This window comes from Scatophagus argus, chromosome 21 (assembly GCF_020382885.2).
Source record: "Scatophagus argus isolate fScaArg1 chromosome 21, fScaArg1.pri, whole genome shotgun sequence".
NCBI classification, from domain to species: domain Eukaryota; kingdom Metazoa; phylum Chordata; class Actinopteri; family Scatophagidae; genus Scatophagus; species Scatophagus argus.
Genome location: NC_058513.1, coordinates 19,932,324 through 19,956,810, shown reverse-complemented (window position 1 = coordinate 19,956,810; position 24,487 = coordinate 19,932,324). Strand labels below are relative to the sequence as shown.

At 43.8% G+C, this 24,487-nt stretch overlaps 1 protein-coding gene across 1 annotated transcript; it reads right to left on the bottom strand.

Annotated features, from left to right (window-relative positions):
• Positions 1-5,070: 5,070 nt before the first annotated feature.
• Positions 5,071-21,073, bottom strand: jakmip3 (Janus kinase and microtubule interacting protein 3). Its single transcript, XM_046376920.1, has 23 exons — positions 20,859-21,073; positions 20,428-20,670; positions 18,663-18,902; positions 15,657-15,860; positions 13,300-13,413; positions 13,065-13,220; positions 12,712-12,840; positions 12,585-12,620; positions 12,298-12,369; positions 12,087-12,191; positions 11,272-11,400; positions 11,097-11,180; positions 10,401-10,463; positions 8,705-8,803; positions 8,501-8,599; positions 8,311-8,364; positions 7,907-7,972; positions 7,512-7,580; positions 7,106-7,183; positions 6,273-6,503; positions 6,090-6,155; positions 5,869-5,928; positions 5,071-5,709 (listed from the first exon to the last, which is right to left on the bottom strand). The coding sequence occupies exons 1-22, from the start codon at positions 20,985-20,987 to the stop codon at positions 5,878-5,880; spliced, it is 2,517 nt and encodes an 838-aa protein (XP_046232876.1). The 5' UTR covers positions 20,988-21,073; the 3' UTR covers positions 5,071-5,709; positions 5,869-5,877.
• Between the last annotated feature and the right edge of the window lie 3,414 nt (positions 21,074-24,487).

Below are 24,487 nucleotides of genomic sequence, written 5' to 3'. Positions count from 1 at the left end.
TGTTCATCAGATTTCTGAAGGGAAACTTCAAAAACAAAGACAATAAAACTAAAATGTATTCTAGATAAATTTTAACCTCTCTCTTGCCATAGTTGTCCTGGATGTGTCCAGAGTGAAACACCACGATCTGTCTTTGTCCTCCTCCTCTTCTTGCCGAGTCTCCAGGATCATGGCTGTCACTTTGGGTTCGTGCAGCTCGGTGTCGCTGTGTCTGCGGACTGAATGATTCAAAGTTCAGCGTTTTGTTCTCAAAAGCTCCTTCAACACTGCAGAACATCCCTCCGTACTTCATCCGGGGGCGAGGAGAGTCTGAACCAAGCCGAGACAAAAGAGAGGAACAGTCGTCCTCCTGAGAACATCTCCTCTCAGCCATCATGGACACATCTAATCTGAGACAGACAGGGTGAGACGAGGAGAAGGAGGAGGGTTAGAGGGCGGAGGAGGAGGAGGAGGAGGAGGGTTTGCTGAAGACCTCAGGCGATAAATGAGGAGACCAGAAGAAGGAGGAGGAGAGGGAAAAAGAGGCCACAGAGGAGGGGAGAGACTGATATGATAAGATAAGGTTTTATTTGTCACACACACAATCATACACAGTACAATGCGCAGTGAAATTCTCTTTGTCCCTGCTACCAAAATAAGTAAATAAAATGAGTATAATTAAATATGATAGAACAGAAGCCTTAAACCTAAAAATGTACAGTATTTACATCTAGTGCAGGTGGGAGTAGGATTGTCCAGACTAACGCTCACTGTTGAGTAGACGGATGGCCTGGAGGAAGAAGCTTTTCCTCATCCTCTCAGTGTTGGTTCTCAGGCAGCGGAACCGACAGCCTGATGGCAACAGGGAGAAGAGTGAGTGTCCGGGGTGATGGGGCTGCCTGAGGATCTTCTCAGCTCTCGACCTGCATCGTTTGATGTAAATGTCCTGCAGGTCGGGTAGAGTTGTTCTGATTGTCCTCTCAGCTGAGCGGACTTCCCTCCTGAGGGCCGAGAGGTCCTGCTTTGTGCAGCTGCCCATCCATGTGGTGATGCTCCCACTCAAGATGCTCTCAGTGGTGCAGGTGTAAAAGTTCCTGAGCACCTTGAGGGGGAGCCTGAAGTCTCTGAGGCGTCTGAGGTGGAACAGACGCTGCCTGGCCTTCTTCACAGTCCTGTTAATGTGCAGTGACCAGGACAGGTATTTAAAACTGTCCACCCTCTCCACCTCAGACCCGCCGATGCAGAGTGGACGGAAGTCCTTCTGCTGCTTCTTCCTGTAGTCCACAATCAGCTCCTTAGTTTTGCTGACGTTCAGCAGGAGGTTATTCTCCTGGCACCAGCTCTCCAGGTGGGTGACCTCCTTCCTGTAGGCCTCCTCCTTGTTGTGGGAGATTAACCCCACAATCGCTGTGTCGTCATCAAACTTTATAATGGTGTTACTGTCTGATGTGGACACACAGTCATGTGTGTACAGGGAGTACAGAAGGGGACTCAGCACGCAGCCTTGGGGGGATCCAGTGTTGAGGGTGAGGGGGGATGAGCTATGTGTACTCACCTGTTGTTTGCCGGTTAGGAAGCTGTGGACCCACCTCCTGAACTTGGAGGAGTTCAGTCCAAGATCACACAGCTTGGTTACCAGTCTGGAGGGGACTATGGTATTGAATGCTGAGCTGTAGTCTACAAGTCTACTCTCACATAGTTCCCCATCCTCGTGTCTACGTGGGAAAGTCTCTTGCGCAGCAGGAAGGTTATGGCGTCGTCTGTGGATCTGTCTGGGCGGTATGCAAACTGAAGAAGGTCCAGGGTGGGGGGCAGAGAGGAGGTGATGAATGTTTTGACCAGCTTGTCAAAACATTTCATCACCACAGATGATGAGGGCAATGGGGCGATAGTCATTGGGGTTACTGGGCTGGGCTGTCTTTGGGATGGGGACCATCCTTAAGGCAGGTGGGAATCACACACTGTGAGAGGGAGAGGTTGAATATCCTTGTAAACACCGGTGTGAGCTGTTCAGCGCAGGCTACTCGACTGCTGATGTGAATGTCTTCTCTCCTCCGGCTGGGAGTGCAGCTTCTTGCCTGCTGTCCGACTCGAAGCGCGTGAAGAAGTTGTGAAGCGTCAGCTCTCATCGCAGGTGGATGTGTAGCTTTGTAGTCCGTGATGGTGCGTAGTCCCTGCCACAGTGCCCTGGAGTTGCTCCAGTCTTGCGGCGTAGCGGTGTTTAGTCTCCCTAATTGTCCTTCAGACAGCGTAGGTGGCTGCTCTGCATGACGTCATGTTACCGGTGGCAAATCCCAAGTTGTGGGCAGCACTGCAGGTTTTACCCACCCATGGCTTCTGATTGGGAAAAGTTCTGATGATGGCTATTCATTTTCCCAATAAATCCCACAACCACTTCCATCCTGCACCGACACATGTCCCAGTGCACTGAATCTAGTGCACCCCGCAGAGCCTCTGATTTGTCAGTCCACCGTATCACTTCTCCGACTGCAGGAGACTCCTGCTTCAGCTGTTGCTTATATTTCGGCATGAGGAAGATGGCACTATTGTCTGAAAGGTCAAACGGAGGCAGAGACATGGTCTTGTAACCATCCTTGAAAGGAGAGTAACAGTGGTCCAGAGTCCTCTCTTCTCTGGTGGGGCAGTCGATGTGTTGTTTAAACTCCAGTATCACCTTCCTCAGGTTAGCAAAGTTAAAGTCCCCAGCCACAATGAGGGCTGCATCAGTGGATTAATTGTTGTTGCGATGGAAATGAGACAGAAATGGAAAAATCTTGAGTAAGTTCTTGTGTTTTACTCCCATACTGCAGTGGTAACTTTACAAACTCGTGGATGAGTAAATAAGCCTAATCCTAACTGACTGCTTTATGAACAAGGGCCACTAAAGGGACAAGAATGGATGGATACAGATTATCTATGACCTGACTTCAGCCTTGAAGCTTCAGGCTGTAATTTTTGCCATGTTTATGTTCACTGTTCATTTGTTGAATTGGGCCCTAGCATGTGTGGCTCCTCCCAGTGTGGTGTGACAGACTAATGCTGTAATACTGAGGCAGCCGTGAGAAATTGTGTGAACATCAAGCTTCATTTAAAGCCAAATACATTCAAAGAATTACTGTGTTTTCATGTTGATTTTTGTTCATACTGCAGCGCTGGCACTCAGCCAGTGTTAGCTTTGTAGTTAGCCTGTTTTGCTCAAAGAGCCTCACTGGTATCTGTGTGTTACAGCTGTACGTAAAACTACCTGATAGATAATGAACACCCTGAAGATAATGATAAAACAAGCAGGTAGCTTGCTGACACAAACACAGTTAGTAAACTGGAACATTAGCGGCTGTGAGGTTAAGACTAATGTAGATCAGATTGTGAGGTTTTTGGTTTTTAAGTGTTCCTTGCGGAGACATTCATGGTGGAGGTAAAGCCAACTGGAGGCTAAAAACACAGACAGAACTGACAATCAATCCACCAAACAGAACAGACACCTAAAATAAAGAAGAATAATATCAGATATTTTCTGACACAAATCTGTTTTTTCCTTTGTCATCTTGAATTGTTTCTGCAAGACCCTTAACAGCCTGCTATTGACTGACGAGCATTCTGGTCAGTCTGCATCATCATTATCATCATGTGACAGCATAATGATTGCTCCAAATGTTTCAGGTCCAACGAGCCCAGAGAGATTCACAGTGCTGTCAGTTTTTTAACTGACAGGACACACACACACACACACAAACAGGTCAGTGGTCATTACTGCTGATGCTCTGAGGACCCTGCAGTTTGAACTGGATTTCTTTGCCTGTCACATTAACTTTAATCACACATACACACACGCAATCGGTGGACCGTAACAAAATCTCCCCGTTAACATGAAGCTCTCCTCACTTCGTTTCTTATCCAGTACATGCACAGCAGTATGTATATGCAGTACACACAGCACATGATACACTGCATGTGCCAATACGTATTCCATGTATCATGTTGTTGCAGCTTTTCACTCAATGGCCACTTTATTAGGTACACCTGTTCACCTGCTGGTTAATACAAACCTGCAAGCAGATGAAACTGAAACATTAAACACAACAGACATACAGGCAGGCAGTGGTGACTACATGTCCAAAATATTTCATGATGGTTCTGTTAGGTTGTGTAAATCTTTCTCATCTTCAACAAAAGACAAACATGGCATTGTCGTCAGTTTCATTTCCACCATTTTTAATATGTAAGCACATCAAACTGACGACTCTTCAGGTGTTCACTGAGCTCAGACTCACAGCAGAGATAGAAAAATATCATCTGGAAGAATAAAAGTACCCCAGCAGGATGCAATCTTTAAAATATGAGCAAATTCATTATGTTGTGACCCTGCTCCAAATAAACATTGAGGACTTGAATTCACATTTTAACTGGTGAATAATGTTCATTTTACCCCATCACCAGAGATCACAGCTGAAAGGTGAGAATAAAAACAAAAGGAACCTGATGCTGAAATGATCAGTGGAAACAACATGAAATGGAAGATACCTGTGAGGGAAAAAAGAAAATAACTTGTGTATGTTTTATTAATCTTACTTTCTACTTTCAGATTTCCAATTCAATTGATCAGGTTTCATTTAAACATTAAATGTCCTTATGACAGGACAGGAGACTTACTAGCAGCATAGTAAAATGAAAAATACATAAATACATATAATAATGAATAATAGAATGTGTGATATATAAGTATATAGATTTTTGTTTGTGTTGTGAAATTATTCTCTAATAATCAGTCAGGACTCTGCAGAACTGGTGTTGTACTGTGAAATCTCACCACATTTTATTCTGATTCAGAGACTGTATCACAACTAAATGGTAGCAGTTTTTGAACCTGCTGTTTCACATTCTCTCAGACTTCGCACCTCGTTTCTTCAGATCAGTTTGATTTTGTTTTCTTGATGTTTAGTTGTTGCAGTCTGACTTCCAGAAACCCCCTGACGCCATGAAGACATGTTCCAGCTTTTGGTCCTGGGGTGATTCAAGCTGAAACTATGTGGTGTTAAACCACTCTCCAGTCTGCAGGCGGAACAGCCAATCAGAACAAAGTTAAACTGAACTGAACATATGTGAGGACAGGTGGTATGGTTTCTAATGGTTTCTATTGTGTTTCTACATTGACACAACAGTGCAAACTCATCAAGGTAAAAGAGCTACCACTTGACTGAACCACAGCTTCATTAACCCACAAACAGGTTAGTAAACTGTATCTGACTCATTTTAACACTATAAGGTGAGCTGAGTTAACTGTAGGGATTTCGCTAATTTAACTAGCAATGCTTAAGATCAGTGAGCCAAGCTAACACTGATAGAAATCCAGCTAGCTGAGGTAAAACTGTACGAAATCCAGCACCACTTTGGTCCAAAGGGTCTCCTGTTTGTCAGCGGCATATTAGGTGGAGCTAACAGTAGCTAACAGGAAGCTAGTGAGCATGTTGCCAGTTGGTATCTGCTGCCATAGAAACCAACCTTGTCTTCATCAATGAGATGTGACAGTGTAATTCCAACAGCTGGAATCTGCTCTGATTGGCTGATAGCAGCCACAGACAGGTTGGTGGGGCAGTGAAGCCAGCGTGCCAATAAACTGCTGGTTCCAAATCCTTGATCTTCTGAATCCTCCTGTCACACTGTTGTGATCCAAACTGAGCTGACACGACTGAGTGTTCAGCTTCTGGAGGCCTGCATACACTAAAACAAGGACTGGAAAATAAAACACCTCTATTGTTACATTACATACACAATAGGTATGAATTATCATAGATTTACATTGATTCATAAAATCATTTGCGGATGTACAGTTAGACACAGTGATACAAAATCCTGTGTACCCGCAGTAAACCATGTTGCTTTGTGACTCACCAGCTGCTGTTAGGACCAGAGGATGAAGGCCAGGGAAAAGAACAGAAATAAAAATAGAAACTAAAAGGAAAAGAGAACAAATAAGAGTCAGCTGAAAGTTGCAGAAATCAAGCTGTATGTGTGTTTTCATGGTGATGTCTTGAATGTTGGACTGTATACACTGATGTCTCCAACCAGACTTTACTGTGTCTCTGTTAGTAGTTGTACTTGTGTAGTATTACCTTCTCCTCCAGCTCTTTAATCTGTCTTCTCTGTGCTTCTATACATTCTTCCAGCTCCTTGTTCCTCTGTTGAACACAAAACCATCATAAAACAACATGAACAAAACACAGTCATGGGTCAGGTTTTTAAATGTTATTCAGTACTTTACTCACTATTTTAAATGTTTACTGTTCAATGTTTACCTGTTGCGTGAGCTGCAGTAGTTCCATCCTCTCTCGAAGGATCTGGGCGTCTCTCTCTCTCAGCTCGAACATCACTGTTCGCTTCCATTGGTCCATTGCTCTCCTAAGCCCCTCCCTCTCTTCCTCCGTCAGTGTTTCAGACAGATGACCTTCCTCTAGCTTTAATTCCTCCACCCTGGACTCCCCTTGCTGCAGAGCCTCAAATAACATGGCCTCCAGTTCCAGGATCCTCTGCAACATGGACAGACAATTTAAAAGAAAATATTTTAGCCAATATCATTAAAGTTAATATTAACAGACATACAACAAATATAAAATAAAATGTTGAACATCACAGCTGAATGGTCACAGGACCAGTTGATTATCTCCCCTCTTTCCTGTCTACCTCTTCAATATCACTGTACATTAAGGATGAGAACACCCCCACCCCCCACCTTCCTTCTTCCTGAACACTTTGTTCTACATGTGTTCTACATGTGTGTAGATATGATGTCTGAGTAACCATTACATTGTGCCATTTGACCACTGGGTGGCACTTTTGTAGTATCATTGCATTGAATCCTCAGGTGAGGTGTAAGACAAGCTCACCTGAGGATACCAAGGCTCTGGATTCAGGTCTCAGTGTGATCAGGGCCCTGAGCGTTCATGACTCTCATACACGTATGAATGTAAATAGTGCTTCTTTTGATGAGTGGAAGATGTCAAAAGCAATGGGGAAAAAAATAATCTAATGTAGCTGATTTGATGAAAAGGCGTCAGGTTGATGGCAAACTGTGACTGGTTCAGTGTGCTCTTCCTTTTGCTATTTATTTATTTTGCTCATCATCACTGACCTTATGAGCCTGATCCATCGACTGCTTCCTGTAGTCCAGCTCCTCATCCAGGTAACCTTTCTGTTTACTAAACAGATCCTAGAAAACACAGAGAAATACTGTAAATTCCAGACCATTGCAAGCACTTGAATATAAGACGCACCCGCTAAATTTGAAAAGAAAAAAAAACTTGGACATATATAGGCTGCAATTGTCTATAAGACACAAGTGTCCACGTTGTCAGTCTCTCTTTTGTTGTCGCTCTCAATGTCACTTTCGTATCGAGGCAAAGTTCATAAATTAGCCGCCTCATAAGCTGCAAGGTTCAAAGCGTGTGAAAAAGTAGCGGCTTATAGTTCGGAAATTACGGTAGATTAGATAGATAAATTTCAAATTGATACAACTGCCTCACATTTTGTTTTTTTACCTTCTCACTCTCAATGTCCAACATCTTCTGCTGCAGAGCTGATTTGGTCACCTCGATAGACTCCAACCACTAAGCATACAGACAGGTAGAGACAGATGGATAGGCAAAAAGGGTAGACCATTAGAAAGGGTGGTAGGAAGTGACATCACTCATATTTTTCCACCTGCGGGTCAGACACTATCATTTCTGACAACATAACTCCCCGCAACACTTGTTAGCTGCCACCTTGTTGCTATCAAACAGCTTTTTACAAGCTGTCATCCTTGGCTGACAGACCTCTGGGGGAGTTGCACTTTGTTGCAGCAGCTGAGTGTTCATTTCATATCACAATCACTGGCTGCACTTTGACAACCTCTGGTTGACAGTCATAAACAGTGTTCAGGTAGATCTATTACCTTCTCTGCCAGAGTAAGCACTGTTCTGGCGTGGATCACCACCACTTGCTCTTCATTGGATAGATTCTGCAGGAAACGTGCAAACAACAGGTCAGCATGTTACCAGCATCATAACACATTAACAGCATGATAACAACATGGTAATAACATGTTGACAGTATGATGGCCCAGATTCAAAAGGGAGGTTTAGAGAAAGCTCAGAGTTTGTTTAGCCTGAAATGAAGCAGAGAGTTTTCTCAGCTGTGATGGTGTTCTGTCCGACCACAGCTGACATAAGCCAAGAATGTTAGAGAAGCTGAGGTCCAAATGAACAGAACTAAAGTGAGTCATGTGCTGGTCCCAACGATACAAGACAAACAGACAAAAACACATACATGTACAAAATAAATTCAACATACACTTACGGCGTTATCTCCCAGAATGTCCAGCTTCTTCATCAACTCACTGATCACAATCTCCTGAGAGACAATACAATACAATAAACATCATCCAGGTACACAAACAGTGCGTGAGGTATTAGTCTGGTGTTTATAGGTGTGTTTACAGATGTGTTGACAGGTGTACTCAGGTGTATTCAGGTGTACTGTTACTCACAGTGACTCCCTCTGCCTCACAGTAGACCTGCAGAGGACTGAGGCCTTCTGGGAAATAGAGTTGTTTGAAGTTAATGGCAGGTGACCGTCGCTCCCTCTCCTGAATGGTTAAGATGATTTCCACAGAAACAGAAACAGCCTCTGTCAGTCTGACTGTTCCTGTTTGTTGTCGCTGATTATGTCTGTCTGAGTGAGTGTCTGTTACCTCGAGCTCTAAGATCCGAAACTCAAGCAGTTCGTTCTGATCTTTGATGTCCTGGATGTCGTTTCTCAGCTGCAGCTCTTCACCTTCCATCTGCTTTACCTGAATCATAGACATAGTATCATATAATATACTAAAGTTAAAGAAAAGATTTACAGATTTGTCACTCTTATTGTTTATCTCACTCCATAAAGCTTCGAGGGGTAAAATAAGAAATGTGAGCTGGCTAACTTTAGCCCACTTATTTTGTAAGTCTGTCTGAATACAGTTAGGCCCATATATTGGAACCAGCATAAGTTTTTTTTGCATTTAGCCTCCGTATACCACCATGCTAAATTTGAAATGAAACACTCAAAACAAGATGTGTGAAGTGAAGACTTTCGGCTTTAATTCAAGGGGTCTGATAAATTTGTGTCATTAACTTTTTAAGAATTACAGCCATTTCTATACACCCACTCCCATTTTTGTTGGCTCATAAATGATGAGGCATGCTAACATAATTATAAATATGAGGATTTTTTGTAATGCTTGGGTGAAAATCCTTTGCAGTCAATGACCACCTAAAGCCTGGAACCCATGGACATGACCAAATGCTGAGTTTTCTCCTTTGAGATGCTTTGCTTGGCCTTTACTTCAGCTGCCTTAAGCTGTTGCTTGTGTGTCGTTCATTTTTGCCTTCTATCTTCAGTCTTCGGGTAAATGAAAAGCAGATGACTGACTTGGCCAAGTCTTGGGTTGCCTTTGCTGTATGTTTTGGATCATTATCTGAAAATTGGGTCATCAATAAACCCCATACATGTTCATGCCATAACCATACATGACTTCCAAATGTTTGACAGATGATGTAGAATGCTTTGGGTCATGAACTGTTCCTTTCCTTCTCCATACTTTTATCTTCCCTTCATCCAGGTACAAGTTAATCTTGGTTTCATTAGTCCAAAGAATGCTATTCCTCTTGAGCATTACCAGTGATTTGAACCTTGTTGTGAAGCTTCTGAATTTACATTCATGAAGCCGACTCTCAACTGTAGACTTTGACAGTGACACGCGTATCTCTTCATCTGTGTTCTTCTGTGGTCTTCCAGTCCTTTTGGTGTTGCTTGCTTGCCAGTTATTTCCTTCCTGTTAAGAATGTTCCAAACTGTTGTTTTGGCCACTACCAATGTTTTTGCTTTCTCTCTGATGGATTATTTTATTTTTTTTCATCCTAATGATGGCCTCTTTCACTTGCATAGACACCTCTTCAGGCCTCATATTGAGTGTTCCAGTGAACAGCTACCAAATGCAAATGTAACATTGCTAAACAACTCCAGACCTTCATCTGCTTGATTTTAACTGCTTGTCAGTGTGTAAAAATGGCTGTAATTCCTGAATGGTCATTATGTCAAGTCTATTAAATTAAAACTGAAAGTCTTAAGTCACTTCAATTCAATTCAATTTCAATTCCCTCACATCTTGAGTGTTTAATTTCAAAATTCAATGTGGTGGTGTACAGAGGCCAAACATCTGTTTACATTCAGTCAAATAGTCAACATTCAAGGTTAGCATTTAATGTTAGCGACTCCTATTAGCTGCAGTTTGCAGCTCCTATTAGCAGCTCATGTTAGCAGATGTTAACAGTGGTAGCCATGGACACACAGAGAACTAACACTGGATTACTTTGACGGTGAAGAAAAACAATGAAAGCAAAGTACTTCACCTTCTCCACCAGCTCCTGATTCCTCTGATATAATGCTTGCTTCTCCTCCACCCACTTGACATCCTGTGAGACAAACCGATAGGTGGACGTACAGACAGACAGACAGACAGACAGACAGTGTCAGCTGAGTGTTAGCATCACTCTAACAGACCTGCTCTAAGTTCTACATTCTACATCAGACATGTTCAGTCATGTACCATAGAGAGTCAATTGATTTTACTTTCATTATCATATCATATCATTAACTGATCATCTGAGCAGGCGATGTCATAGATAAGCTCCTCCCATCTACCCAATCAGTGGGAGGGGTCTTCGATGTAATTGGGTTAGTGGTTCTGTGCAGTAAATACACACCAACACCGTGGTCTCAGTTTCAGGGTGGTGTCAGTTCCAGGTCCTGATTAGTCCATCTGATTGGCTCTTTGTGGAACATGATCGGTCACTCTATTCTATGTTTTACTATTTGGTCTACCTCTGTCTCGCTCTCATTGGTTCACTGCTCCTTTGATCAGCATGAAGACACACCCGTTTTCTCCATGAGTTTACCTTGGAACCAATCAGAATGCAGATAATATATGGACCAATCAGAGTGTTTGTGTCTGTTTATTTCTACACTTCATCCTGAGTTCTCAGTCGTTGCTCCATCTGTTGTCATATAACTTTACTCATGTAAACATTCATGTCTGTGTGTATTACCAGTCCTTGTTGTTTCAGTGCTGACTCCAGATCTGCAACTCTGGTTTCATATCGACGGATTTCATTCAGCAGCTGCTCTCTGGTCTGAAACACAGAACAGAACCATCAACCTGTCAATGCCTTGCTTCATTGCACAGGGCAGAGCTCTGGTTCTGTTTGTCAGAGATTGGGTCACCTTGATCTCCTTCTCAGGGTCGTAGTTCCCTCCACTCGTCTCCGTCAGCAGAGCATATGCTCGCTGCAGTGCCTGATACTCCTGAGTCAGCTGACGGTAACGAAGCTCTGCCTCCTCACGGACACACACCTGAAACACATAAACCAGCCAGACCAGTGACCGAACCTTCAGTATAGTTTTGCTGTACACCCTCTGGTGGTCCCAGGACCCCCATTCAAAAAAAACTCTGGTACATCCATCCATCCATTTCCCATACCGCTTATCCGTCAGGGTTGCGGGGGGGCTGGAGCCTATCCCAGCTGACTACAGGCGAGAGGCGGGGTACACCCTGGACTGGTCGCCAGTCAATCGCAGGGCCGACACACAAAGACAGACAACCACACACTCTCACACTCACACCTGTATGTAGAGTAGCCAATTAACCTAATGTGCATGTTTTTGGTATTGTGGGAGGAAACCGGAGTACCCGGAGAAAACCCACACAGGCACAGGTAGAACATGCAAACTCCACATAGAAGGGCCCAGATGGGGATTCGAATCTAGAACCCTCTTGCTATGAGGCCATAGTGCTAAACACTGCACCACTAAAACTCTGGTACAATTCAGGTGATTTTTGTACAATTTCACTTGTACATTTCTGACAATGAAATATGAACAGGTGTAAGATGGAGCGTAGATAATGAGTTGTTAATAATGAATTAATAATAATTAATTAATAATGAATTGTGTGAGGAGTTTGGTTAGTCCATAATATCATGAACCTGGACTGGGACAAGCTACAAACCTCTCTGTGTGTGTGTGTTTGTGTGTGTTACCTCCTCTGGTTCAGTATCTGGAGTTCTGTCAGTATGAAAGGACAGGGATGATCCATCAGAATCCAAAGAGGCTTCTTCGTCATAACCATAAAATGTTTCAATGACCTGCGCGCAAACACACACACACGCATAGAGTACTGGTATATGAAAATCAGGATGTCTTTGGTGTTCTTTCATGACAACATGTTTGAAAACACGTGTCCGGTCTCACCCTGCAGGCTCTGAAGGTTCGTTTCCTCCTCAGTGAGTCCTGATGTCTGTATCGCAGTAACATGTCTCTCTCCTGGAGGACAAACAAAAAGCAACATCATCGTTCTTCTGGAGATACATTTGTGTCCTCCTTAAGAGCTCTTAAGATTCTGAAGACTGCTGATTTTCAGAAAACATAAAACACATTTTATTCTCATGGAAGCTCATGCATTATCACATACATCAGGCACAGGACAAGTACAATGAACTGTAGTAGTACTGACAATAGTAGTGATACTCCATACTTACAATAACGTTTTTTACATAACCAGCTGTCTCCAGAGCCTGAGAACACAAACATTTTGATTTCACATAAACTTGTTTACATTTAATGTTGTTGTAGCTGTATTAACAGTAGTAGTAGTAGTAGTAGTACCTTAGACAGGTCGTCGATGATATGTTGTTGCTCCACTACTTGTAACCGTAGAAACTCCATCTCTCTCTCATCCTGGCTGTAGCCATGGTAACTGGTCCGATCCAGGTCATTTAAAGAGCTCGGCCTCCTCTGTGAAACACAACAAACTGCTGTTAGCAGGCAGACTGATTATCCACATGCTGCACATCAGGGACTGTCTGAACCTGCACAGACCTACTGCTTCCAAACGGGACCATTAAAGTGCAAAGTTCGCCTTGGTTTCAGATACCTGTGTGGTTTCAAACTTAACGTCCCAGTTTGGACTGGACCAGTCACTCAGATGGTGTTTGTGAGTGTGTTGTCAAGGGAGTTACCATAGTTACCATCTCCAGGTTCTCCTGGGTGACAAAGCGAAGCTTGTTGTCGAGGCGACGCAGCTTGAGAGCCAGCTCCTCGTTCTTCCTGCTCAGACGTTTGTTTTTATCCAGAAGAGGAAGAAACTGACTCTCTGTTTCTCTCAGACGCTTCAGCTGCACAACGTACAGAAAATGTAGAATATATAGACTTTACAGAAAATATCAAAAAACAGAAAATACACAAGCATGTTACCAGTTCATTGCGTTCCTCAGACAGAAGAGCATTTCGATCCTCCAGTTTCCTGATGACAGCACTGAGCTCAGCGATTTTTAACTGAAACCTTCGAGTGTCCCGGTCCTCCTGAGACTGCACATGCACACACATACACACACACACACACACACACACACACACAGTCCAGTGTAAGCAGTCATTAGAGGATTGTGGTTATGAAAGGGTCAGGGTGTGTGCAGCTACTGTCTTCTTCAAACTTAGTTAAGTTTACATTTTAATTTCTTATGTTTTTGTCTTTGTTACTGCAGCACGTACTGACAGAAATACACTCATCAAAGAAAGGGAAGTATTTGGATTGGATAAAGTGCAGCAGACCTCCAGATGATAACTGCCCACAGTATCTTCAGACCAGCCAACTACTCCAGTGAGACCAATTGTCACCACAAGCAAAGGAAAGGGAAGAGAGCCAGGGTCAGAAGTAAGCTGACCCTACTTCTGGCTAATGTCCAGTCAGAGAAAAATAAAACAGATAATAAGCTCACTGACCAACAGGAAATCAGACTCTGATATGCGCACATCTTTACCAACACCTGACTACATCCCATCACTTTCACTTTCACTTTACTTTCACTTTCATCATCCCGGATCAAGCTCTGCACTGGATGGTCAGACTGCATTCAGAGCCAACAGGACACAAGACTGGAAGGTGAACTCTGTGTGTGAGAGGTGCTTCCACACAGGAGAACCACACAAGTTTGAGTTTATGTTGTGATATTGTTATGTGGTCATCACAAAGACAATAAAGTCATTCCAGAGAGTCTGGATGAATAGAGATGGATGGCTGCTCTGGCCACAGAAAAGTATAACAAACACCAGGAGAACAATTCAAGTGAATTTATTTCCCACTTTTCCCTTGTCATCACTGAAACTATTGTATGTTCTGATCAAAGGTGGCCTCAGCTTTGTTCATTCAGTGAAATGCTGGAGAAATGCTACATCTCCATCAGTGTGGAATTAACATAGTGCGACCAAAAAGACTTCCTTAATGTCTGACAGAGATGTGGCAGTCTGGACTGATATTAGACTGCACTGCAGTTTTTTTTCATTTATCACTCCACCACACCCAAATGTTTCTTGCCCGTCTGGTGGAGGAATCGAACCAGTGACCCTCCGACCACAAGCTGCTTTTCCAACCTCTAGGCCACAGCTGGCCTCCATTTTTCAGTATGCTACTAGTTACTTGTCTATTGTGTTCATACCTCAGTGGCAGTATTCATAGTTTATAATTCATTTACTATAGTTTTATTTATTGTATTACATATTTCTTTCCTTCTCTTTTCATTTAACTTACTTGACTCCAACAGGGTCCTGCACAAGAATTCATATGTGCCTGGACTGTTTGTTTATGCACAAATGGGAAATAAAAATTCTGAATCTTGATCAGACTGAGAACCTGAGGACATGTCATGGTGACCCATCCTAAAGCACATCATGCTTTATGTGACTCTAAATTGGATCAGTTACAACATGATCATGCTTGACTTGAAACCAGTGACTGACAGACCATAAACCCATCAGGAAAGTGTTTACTGAGGTCATAAGCTTAATTAGAAGGTAGCTGGGTCACTCTGAGCACTTCAGGGTCCTCCTGATTCCTGCATACAGACAGAAATTGAAGCTGTGTAGACCTGTTGTGAGGAAATTAAAGCAGGGGAACAATGGACCCATGGAGGTTCTCCACAACTGGACTGTAATGGGATTGTTGACTGGGATGTTTTCAGGTCTGCTACTAGCAGCCTGCATGAATTCACACAGATCTTCTACATTAGGAAGAAAACTGATATTTACCACCAGGCATCAGCATGAGTAACAATGACAAACCCTGGAGCTCATCTAAGCTCAGTCAGCTAAGGCTGCAAAAGAAAGACCACTTCAGGAGTGGTGACAGGGACAGGCTGAGAAAGTGCAGGTCCATCAAGGTGGTGAGAAAAGATGAACCACTGAGAACTACATCAGTTCAATAAAATTAGTTTTTCTTTCAAACTGAAAGACAAAGTGTTTGTAACACCTGGCATAACTTGAAGGAAGCTGGGTTGAGAACAAAAACCTGGTCACATGACCTTTTTCTGACTTTATGGGTTGTGAAGAGTGAGCAGTGGATTGTGGAGTACTGAAGAAGATCCATTTGATGAAGGTCAGGCAGTGGTTGTGTGATTAATGATATCATGATGAATGAAGGAGGTGAAGCCTGAAGTGGGATGTCATAATAAAGTCGGAGGTGAAAGTTCAACATGACCAGTTAACACGATGTGGTTAAACAATGACATGAAATGAATTTATTTCATACAATATGAGCAGAAAGAGGTGGGGCTTACGATGTGAGGAGTAGTTGTGTTAGGGGCAGGGTAAGGGGTGTGACCGGGGTGGTTTAGCCCCACCCTCTGCGCATCTCTCAGGGCTGCGATTTGCTGCTCGGCAGCCTGAGTCTGCAGCTGGAGACGGTGGGCATGTCCAGCCTGTAGCCCCAGGGCTTTATCCAATACACTGACAGCTCTGTCCTTCAGCTTTATCTCATCCATCTGCACACAGACAGGTAGACAGACAGGTGGAAAGACAGACATATTAATCAGGATGGAGTTAGTAAGACAAACAGACAGGTCAGGGATGGGGTTAGACAGACAGGTAAGGGGTGGGGTTAGAAAAATCTGCTTTACCTATTAAAATGATAAATGCCCTGAATGTGAAAACACACAGATGAACATGAACCTGCACTTCAGGTAAGTCATTCTGTCTCTTTCCTGTTTCTACTTCATCATGTCTTATGCTATCATAATGTAGTGCATTTCTCTGTTTAACATTCAGATTCACGTTCTGCAGGTGAGTCACTGAGTTTCATCACCATCAGGTGCACAGCATACTTCGTACCTGTAATGGCTTGAATCAGGGGCTCACCTTACTCACCTTATCAAGTGCTAATGGTGGACACTTTAAAAGATCACAGAAAGAACATCAGAATGAGGTACCCGGGCGCTTGATGCTGCCCACTGCTCCTGTGTGTGTTTCACTGCATGTAATTTACTGGGTGTTGCATGTGTGTGTTCAACTGAGGATGGGTCAAATGCAGAAGACAAATTCAGTGTGTGTATGTAAAAATATATATATACTGCCAATAAAAGTTGATTCGTAATTCTTAATTCTACTGGATTGTCTCTAAGAGTCAGAAATTAGCTAAAGCAACCTGAACCCAATGTGCATAAATTAATATTCAGAATAGAGAGACCCTGACTAAAGGGGACCTGAACACAGCCAGACTCAACCCGAGTACAACTAGGGTGAACCCAAAAAGAGATCTGAACAGAGAATGAACACCAGTACCAGCTGCAGCACGATGAGCTATCAAGTAATTTGATTAACAAGCAAATGATGTGTAAAGGAGCAGTCTAGTAACCTCATGAGAATGAATGTAAAGTCACATATTCCCCTTCAAAGTCTAATTTATAGAAATAATTGATGTTAGCAAAGAACAAAACATTTTCTTCACTTCACAGTAAACACACTGTTGTCTCAGACATTATCTTGAGAAGTGAGTGGACCTGTGAAGACTTTGGACAGAGTCATGTATCATACATCAACAGGTGACAGCAGACTTTACTGCTCCTTATTAAACCAAGTCATCTTTTTGGTTTCCCTTCATTAACCGGTTGGGTCTTTCTCTCCCAGATGAATTGAATGATGCACTGATGGCATGGATGACTTGGAGTTACGGTACAGATGTTAGGTGCAGTGGTTAGCACTGTCGCCTCATACAGTAGCAAGAGGGTTCCAGGTTCGAATCCCGGTCTGGGCCCTTCTATGTGGAGTTTGCATGTTCTCCCTGTGCCTGTGTGGGTTTTCTCCGGGTTCTCCGGCTTCCTCCCACAACATCAAAGACCTGCACATTAGCTTAATTTGCTGCTCCACTTTGCCCCGAGGTGTGAGTGTGAGAGTGTGTGGTTGTGTCTTTGTGTGTCGGCCCTGTGACTGACTGGCGACCAGTCCAGGATGAACCCTTCCTCTCCCCCGTGGTCATCTGGGATAGGCTCCAGCCCCCCCGCAACCCTGACGGATAAGCGGTATAGAAAATGGATGGATGGATGGATGGATGTTCAGTTAATCAAATTCAAGAGTCAGGGGTAGGATTAAACAAGTTTATGCTTCTTGCTACTCCTTTTTGGACATGGTAACTTAAGATTGTTTTTGTATTATTTTCACATGTTCGAAATTAAAGCCTTCATTCATTCATTCATTCAGGAGTTTAATGTCAAAACTAACCGATCATATTGCAACTGTTAGTGTTTCTGTACAGCCAAACTCAAGGTTCAACAGTTTACACGGAAGCTAGTTACTGTTGTCCTTGATAAATTCACTTGCAGAGCACTGAACTGAAATGCTGTTCAGTGTCTAAGTGCAGAGTATGTCCTGTCTATCTGTCTGTCTGTGTTGTACTGGTCTGTACTAGACTCCCACTGTCTTTTCTTTGTATTGTACCAGTCTGTGCAGCTCAGTCACTCTTTGTTTTCTCATGTGTTCATGTTGATAATTCACTGACAGTAGGCACTTCAATAAGTGCTGTGTCTCGTCATTAACATTTCCCCTAAACAGCAAGTGTAAATTATTCAAATTTTTCACCATTCTCCATGTTGGTGTTGAAAATAAAGACTTTTCCACAGAAAGCATCATGCTCACCATCACTTGGTTTCTACATTTCTAATTATCCATGACTATAGTCTGAATAACCAGTTGTGCCTTTTTCTGAAGTTAAAACTGAACTTTACTCTAGAACAGAGCCAGAATGTGAGACGGTGAGTCTTTGACATAGTTACAATATCTGCATATAGCAGACGCTTCATGTGAAAAAAAGTAGCAGTTCTGTGGCTAAAAACCCTAATGGTAATTACCTGCTGCTTGGTCATGGTTAGACAAGGTGGTCCGGATGTCTCCCTTCCCAACAGTGACTCATATTTTGTATTGAAATTTAGACCGAATTGCCCCATTCCCATTTTATTCTGGAATTTGCATGGCCATTCCAACGACACCATTTTAGGTTGGTAGGTTCAAAACCCTCCTGAGAATCATTATCTTGTAATGGTACTTTAGACCCAAAACTGATGAAAAGCATATATTTAGGAGTTTCTACCAACTGTCAGTTAGAAGTTACTTTTAGTCTTAGTGTCAGGTATGGCACTCATCTATCATTCTATCAATCTAGAAAATCTTGTGAAGCTGATAGAATAAGGTTAAGTGTGTTTTCTTTGGCAGGCCAGAGTCTCTTGGACCACAAACACGCCAGCAGGGTTATGAGTTATATGCTTGTTAATGGTATGTGAGACAGTAACTCGTACCAGTCTGCGGATCTCCCTCTCACAGTCTCTCTTGGTCCTGTGCAGCTCCTCCTGATGTTGGTGATGAGCTGATCGGAGTTCAGCTGCTCTGGCCTGGCAGGCCTGCTGAGCTGACGTTAGAGCCTCCTCAGTATTTCTCTTTGCTCCTCGTAGCTCCTGAACTTCCTGCTGGAGACGACAACGCTCAACCTCCCAGCTCCTCCTCGCTTCCTCCACCTCTGCTAGCAGGGCGCTCCTCACCTGAAGAATGAGAGACCTTTTTAATCATTCCTTCACACCTGGAGAAAGATAACAGGAAGAGTTGAATTATCGTTCACCACTTCACTGTCGCATAATCAGTGTTGTTAGAAGCAACAGGCACCCAGGGCAAACTGGTCAGTGGAGAGGGTTCTTACAGAGCAGGAAATTCAGAAGCAAGCCACTTCTTCTAGAACACTTAAATCAGGACCTCCTCTGTAAGTCAGGTAGGGGGGATTGCTAGTGGGTGTCTGGAGGCTGGGCCTGCACTCATGGGGCCCAGTTGAGCACAGTCTGAAGAAATGACATGGGGTGCACCATCACTTTGCTGGATGTGAGGTCTGTTGAGTATCTGGTGAATTTGAGAACCTTGATGTGCTGATCTCAGACTATATGAAAGGAGCTGGACGTATGGACTTGGTGGTGCAGTAACAATTCAAAATCAAATCAAAATGACTTCATTTGTCTGTTAAGAGCTTAACTTGTGTTAAAGTTCATGCACAACACATAACCGGGCAGTTGACAAAAGAAGAGTAGACAACATAAGTGTTACTTAAAGTTTTAAATGTCCACTCAGAAAGGTTAAATGTGCCTAAGAAAATATAAATGATATGATGATGATGTAAATATTAATGATGAATGGTTTATAACAGAGATCAATGACCAGTGACTTGCTCTTGGAGGTGTTGAGATCAAGGCAATCCCCCCTCCACATTTCAGAGTCCATCTCAGCCTGAAGCTGCCCTTCAGAGTTATTGGGATCCACAGTGACTGGTCAGAGCATCTGCAGCTATGAGTATAGAGAATGAAGAGATCATCCCAGAGCAGCTCCACAAGAGATGGTTCAAACAGAACTGCTGGACTGGGTGGTAATTATGACCATGTGTTATCTCTGCAATGAAAGAACAGCAGTTACTATTACAGGTGAGGTTTCTTTTTGTGGGTACTGGACAGAGAACAGAGGATTTATATTTTGTAGGTATTGAGTGTGCCGCTGGCAAGTGGTTGGAGATTGCACTAAATGTCTATATGATGCACTGTATGATGAACACACATTGCTACAGCCTCTGATATGTGTGACGTTGCCTGATGGTGAGATGTTACTGAGCTGACCAGACTCTCAGGGGAGACACTTGGACGTAAAAGTCTGGCTAGGAGCTCTGTATCAAGTGAAGAGCACAAGTTTGTGGTTGTATCATCACTTGTATTCTTGGGTAAGCTGTGTCTCTCTGACCACGATCCAGACCAGGACACATTGGACAAATTACATAAACCATCAGACCTCGGAATAACTCTGGACTGGCCAAGAATATCAGGAGAATGAAGGCATGAGCTACTTTACTTCACTGTCACAGTCTGGACCTGGAAAAGTGCTGGAAATGATTGGACAGGAAGAGGAGTTTTATTATCTTCTTCCCAGAGGAGACAGAGACTGGTTAGACAGACAGATTGGTATGGAGACAGACAGGTCGGTATGCAAACAAACAGGTTGATACAGAAACTGACAGAAGTGGACCAGGCAGATCACCTTGTCTGTGGACCCGTCCCTCAGCGTTAGCACCAGTCCATTCAGACGCTGGATTTCTCCATCTTTAATCTTGATGACTCTCATTAGCTCCATTTCGTGTTGCCGCAGTAACGTCTCCCTGGTAACCGCCAGCTCCTTTTGCTTCTCCTCATGAAGTTTGGCCTTCAGCTCCGTCAAGGCAACTGTGCCCCGATGGTGCTCGGCCTTCACCTCCTGACTCTTCTCTCTCTCTAGACGACTGACCTGAGGACAGAGGGTGATATGACTCAGACATATTTTATTTTTAATTTTTATTTACACTTCATTTAATCATCATGTCAATCTTGAATGACAGCTACAAAAATCATGAAAGCCATAAGATAGCAGAGCTTTAAAATGTGAACATGAACAGAAACAGAAATAACATTAATACTCTTGGGTTCAGTCATCACCTTGTTTTTTTCCTGTTGTAGTTCTATTTGGATGTCTGTCAGTTTGGCTCTCAGCTCCTCATTAGCTGCTTGAAGAGTCGCCATGGCATCAGGGCGCTCCCCTCTCCCCCGCCCTCCACGCTTTGACATCACCACCACCTACAGGCTCTGTCCCCCCAGTGAGCTGTTGTCAATCTGAAGTCCTACATTTGGACCTGTCAACACGCATCACACACCAGTCACAGTGTCTTCAAATCTGACACCCTGTGTTTAAGGTATGGTTTGATTAGATTTTCATCTGATTATACTGTATATTGATTATGTGGTCTCAGTTAAGGTGTTCAGTGGAATGTGAATCTGACCACTTTATGGTCTGTTTGAATGGTACACAACATTCTTCCATAAACACCCCAAAATCTTCTGTTTTGTTTTTATTTTCTTTCAACTCAAATGTTTTTTCATGATGATTTGGAGACACTGTGGTCCACCCTGCAGACATTCTGTTAGGCCTGTTACTCTCTGTACCAGACAGTAAAATGACATGAATATTCTCCAAAAATAAGGACCATATTGTCACAGCCAGTCGTCCGCAGAACAATTCAAAGAGTTCTGACAGATTACTGAGGAACATCGTGTTTGTCTACACAAGCTCTGACAAACATAAAACAACAGACGGCAGTAGTTTTTATGTTGGTGCTGTAATACTTACTACTTCTAGTATAACAATACTGTAGTATAACTGCGGGTTCAACACTGTGGTGGTATCAGACACTCAAACACAGGAATAGACAATAGTGGTAGTGGTAGTTGTAGTAGTATCAGTGGTACTTGTACTACTTTATCTGAACACACTTCCTGATTCACCTGAAGCTCATCACGTATTTCATGCAGGACAGGTGAACCAACCCAACCAATGCAGTAGTACATGACTGTTTCCATGGCAACATCATCAACAGGCAGTCAACACACACACACACACACACACACACACACTCACTCTGACAGCTTAGGCCTAACACAGCAGACACACATATTAAAGGATATACATCACTCACCGTCCAATAGGAAGCCTGAGACACTGCATTGCTGTGTGTGCGTGTGTGTGTGTGTGTGTGTGTGTGTGTGTGTGTAAGTGTGTGTGTCAGTAGGTTTGCTACCAAGACTGATATTGTTAACGGCTAGCTTCACTGCAGCTGACTGTGAGTGTGTGTGTGTGTGTGTGTGCTGTTGCCATCCTCAATTCCCGTCCACCTGCCTGTCTATCTGCCTACCTGTCTGTCTGTCTGTCTGTCTCTCTTTTACTGTTTGTCTCTATCAGCAGTTAGCATTTAGCTCCTAATAGTGTATGCCAGTGTGTCGATGCTGTTAGCATCTCTGCAGCCTTTGCTGGCGTCATCCTCCTCCTCCTCTTCCTCCTCCTCCCAGCATCCTTCACTGTGACACAGAGTTGAGGCAGCATAGCTCTGCCTCCCTCTGCTGGAGGCTTCCCGTCATCACATGTTTTAATATTATCTGGATTCTGTTTGTGCCCTGGCTTATGTAGCTAAATGTGTTGCATGATGAGAGAAATACATGGAGAAAAACACAGGATCTGGATTCTGATCTGGTCCAGATTCACCTTTAAAATACAATAAAAAATCTCTCTGAGGAGAACCAAAACATCAGAAGAGAGAAATCTTGCAGTGTGGAGCTGGATGTCTCCATAAAACAGCTGTATGCCAGATGCATAAGTGGTCTGTAACAGCCAACATCTCAGATTACTGACATTTTCCATCACTGAGAAAAAACAAACTTGTTGGAGAGTAATAACATTTGTCTGTTTCTCTCTCTCTCTCTCTCTTTCTGTGTGTGTGTGTGTGTGTGTGTGTGTGTGAATACCAATGAGAAGTTAAAAGCTGAATTTGTATCCAGGAGGAGAAACATCTTGACACCACCACCCAATCAGACTGCAGGATAAAATCGACCAACAATTACCAAACACACACACACTGACAGGTAATTTGCTAGTAAAACACTGCAATGCCTCCGGAGAAAACATTTTACTGTCAAAATGATTTGACAGTTTTAATATGAGGAGGAGGAGGAGAAAGAGGAGTTCAGTCAACCATCTCCCTGTTCTGAAAGCTCCAGAATGTGTCCCATCAGTGTCACATAATAACAGAAATGGTGCGAGTTCCTAGTTGGTCCTCCCCAAAGTGGAACACAATCATCTTCCCATCAAAATGTCTGCCATTTAGGAGCAGGAGCCTGAATGGGACAAGTTTGGATCAGCTTTTCTAGTGCAGTGAAGACAGCTGATTTGTGCAGGTCCTGGCCTACTTTTCATGATGGACATTGACTGACAGTATCAGGTCTAAGCACGGCTCTGTCCCAGGAGGGGGAGTCTGGTGAATTCAACCCATCTGCCTCTTGGCTAGAGATTCTGAGGTCCACCACAGACCTAGGCTCCCAAGACAGGATCCCCTCCCCCACCCCCAACCACCAGCACTACCACCAGAGGTCACTGCTGAAAAGCATGTGGAATGACATCAGCCATGAGTTACACCTGCTCATGCAGCTCAACCTGGTTCACATTCTGACAGAGAGACAGACCGATCGACAGGCAGGGAGACGGACACACAGACAGAAACAGATGAGACAGCACAAGTAGTATGTTCGTTTGTTGTTTTCACTCTGTCGTGCTCTCAGGTTGCCATGACAACAGACAAAGAATATGGGGTGGCTGAATGGCTGTGATTACACACAGACAGACAGTCTTTCTCTCTGTCTGTCTGTCTCTCTTTGATAGTCTTCTTCACTGTTTTTGTTGGCACGATGCTGCATCCTGCCTCCTGCTGGTCAGTGGAATAACATGAAGTGTTTGACAGGAGAAGACGACTAAATGCTCACAACGAACTCTGGCGGTTTGGACCAGAAGGATGAAATGTCTGTCTGTGAGGAGTCGATTGACAGTGTCTACCTGTCTGTTTCTCTGTCTCTCTCTCTCTATTTGTTTCTGTCTGTTTCTCCCTGTCTCTCTCTCTCTCTGTCTGTCAAATCACGGCAACAGTCCAGACCAAACTCTTTAATTTGATTTTTGAAGAGACCCAACAAAACCCTCATGAGGAAGCACTTGGCGACAGTGTGATGCTGTGGGAGGTTGTGAGTCCAAACAGCTCAGCTCTGATGTTTTCAGCTTGCACAAACTGCTGCTCCCCTCCTTGAACCGCCACCTTAACGTGGTGGAGGGGTTTGAGTACCTAAATGATCCTAGGGGCTATGTTGTCGGGGGCTTAATGCCCCTGGTAGGGTCTCCCAAAGCAAACAGGTTCTAGGTGACAGGTCAGACAAAGAGCGGTTCAGAAGCCCCGGATGAAAGATAAAACAGCAAGGATATGTACGTCGTCCAGATTGGCATTACCGGGGCCTCACCCTGGAGCCAGGCCTGGGGTTGGTGCTCGCAGGCGAGCGTCTGGTGGCCGGGTCTCCGCCCACGGGACCCGGTCGGGTACAGCCCGAATAAGCGACGTGGGCCCGCTCTCTTGTAGGCCCACCACCCGCGAGAGGGTTCAGAAGGGGCCGGTGCAATGTGGTCTGGGTGACAGCTGTGGACAGGGATCCCGGCGACCCAAATCCCGGACAAACACTCTGGCTATGGGGACATGGAATGT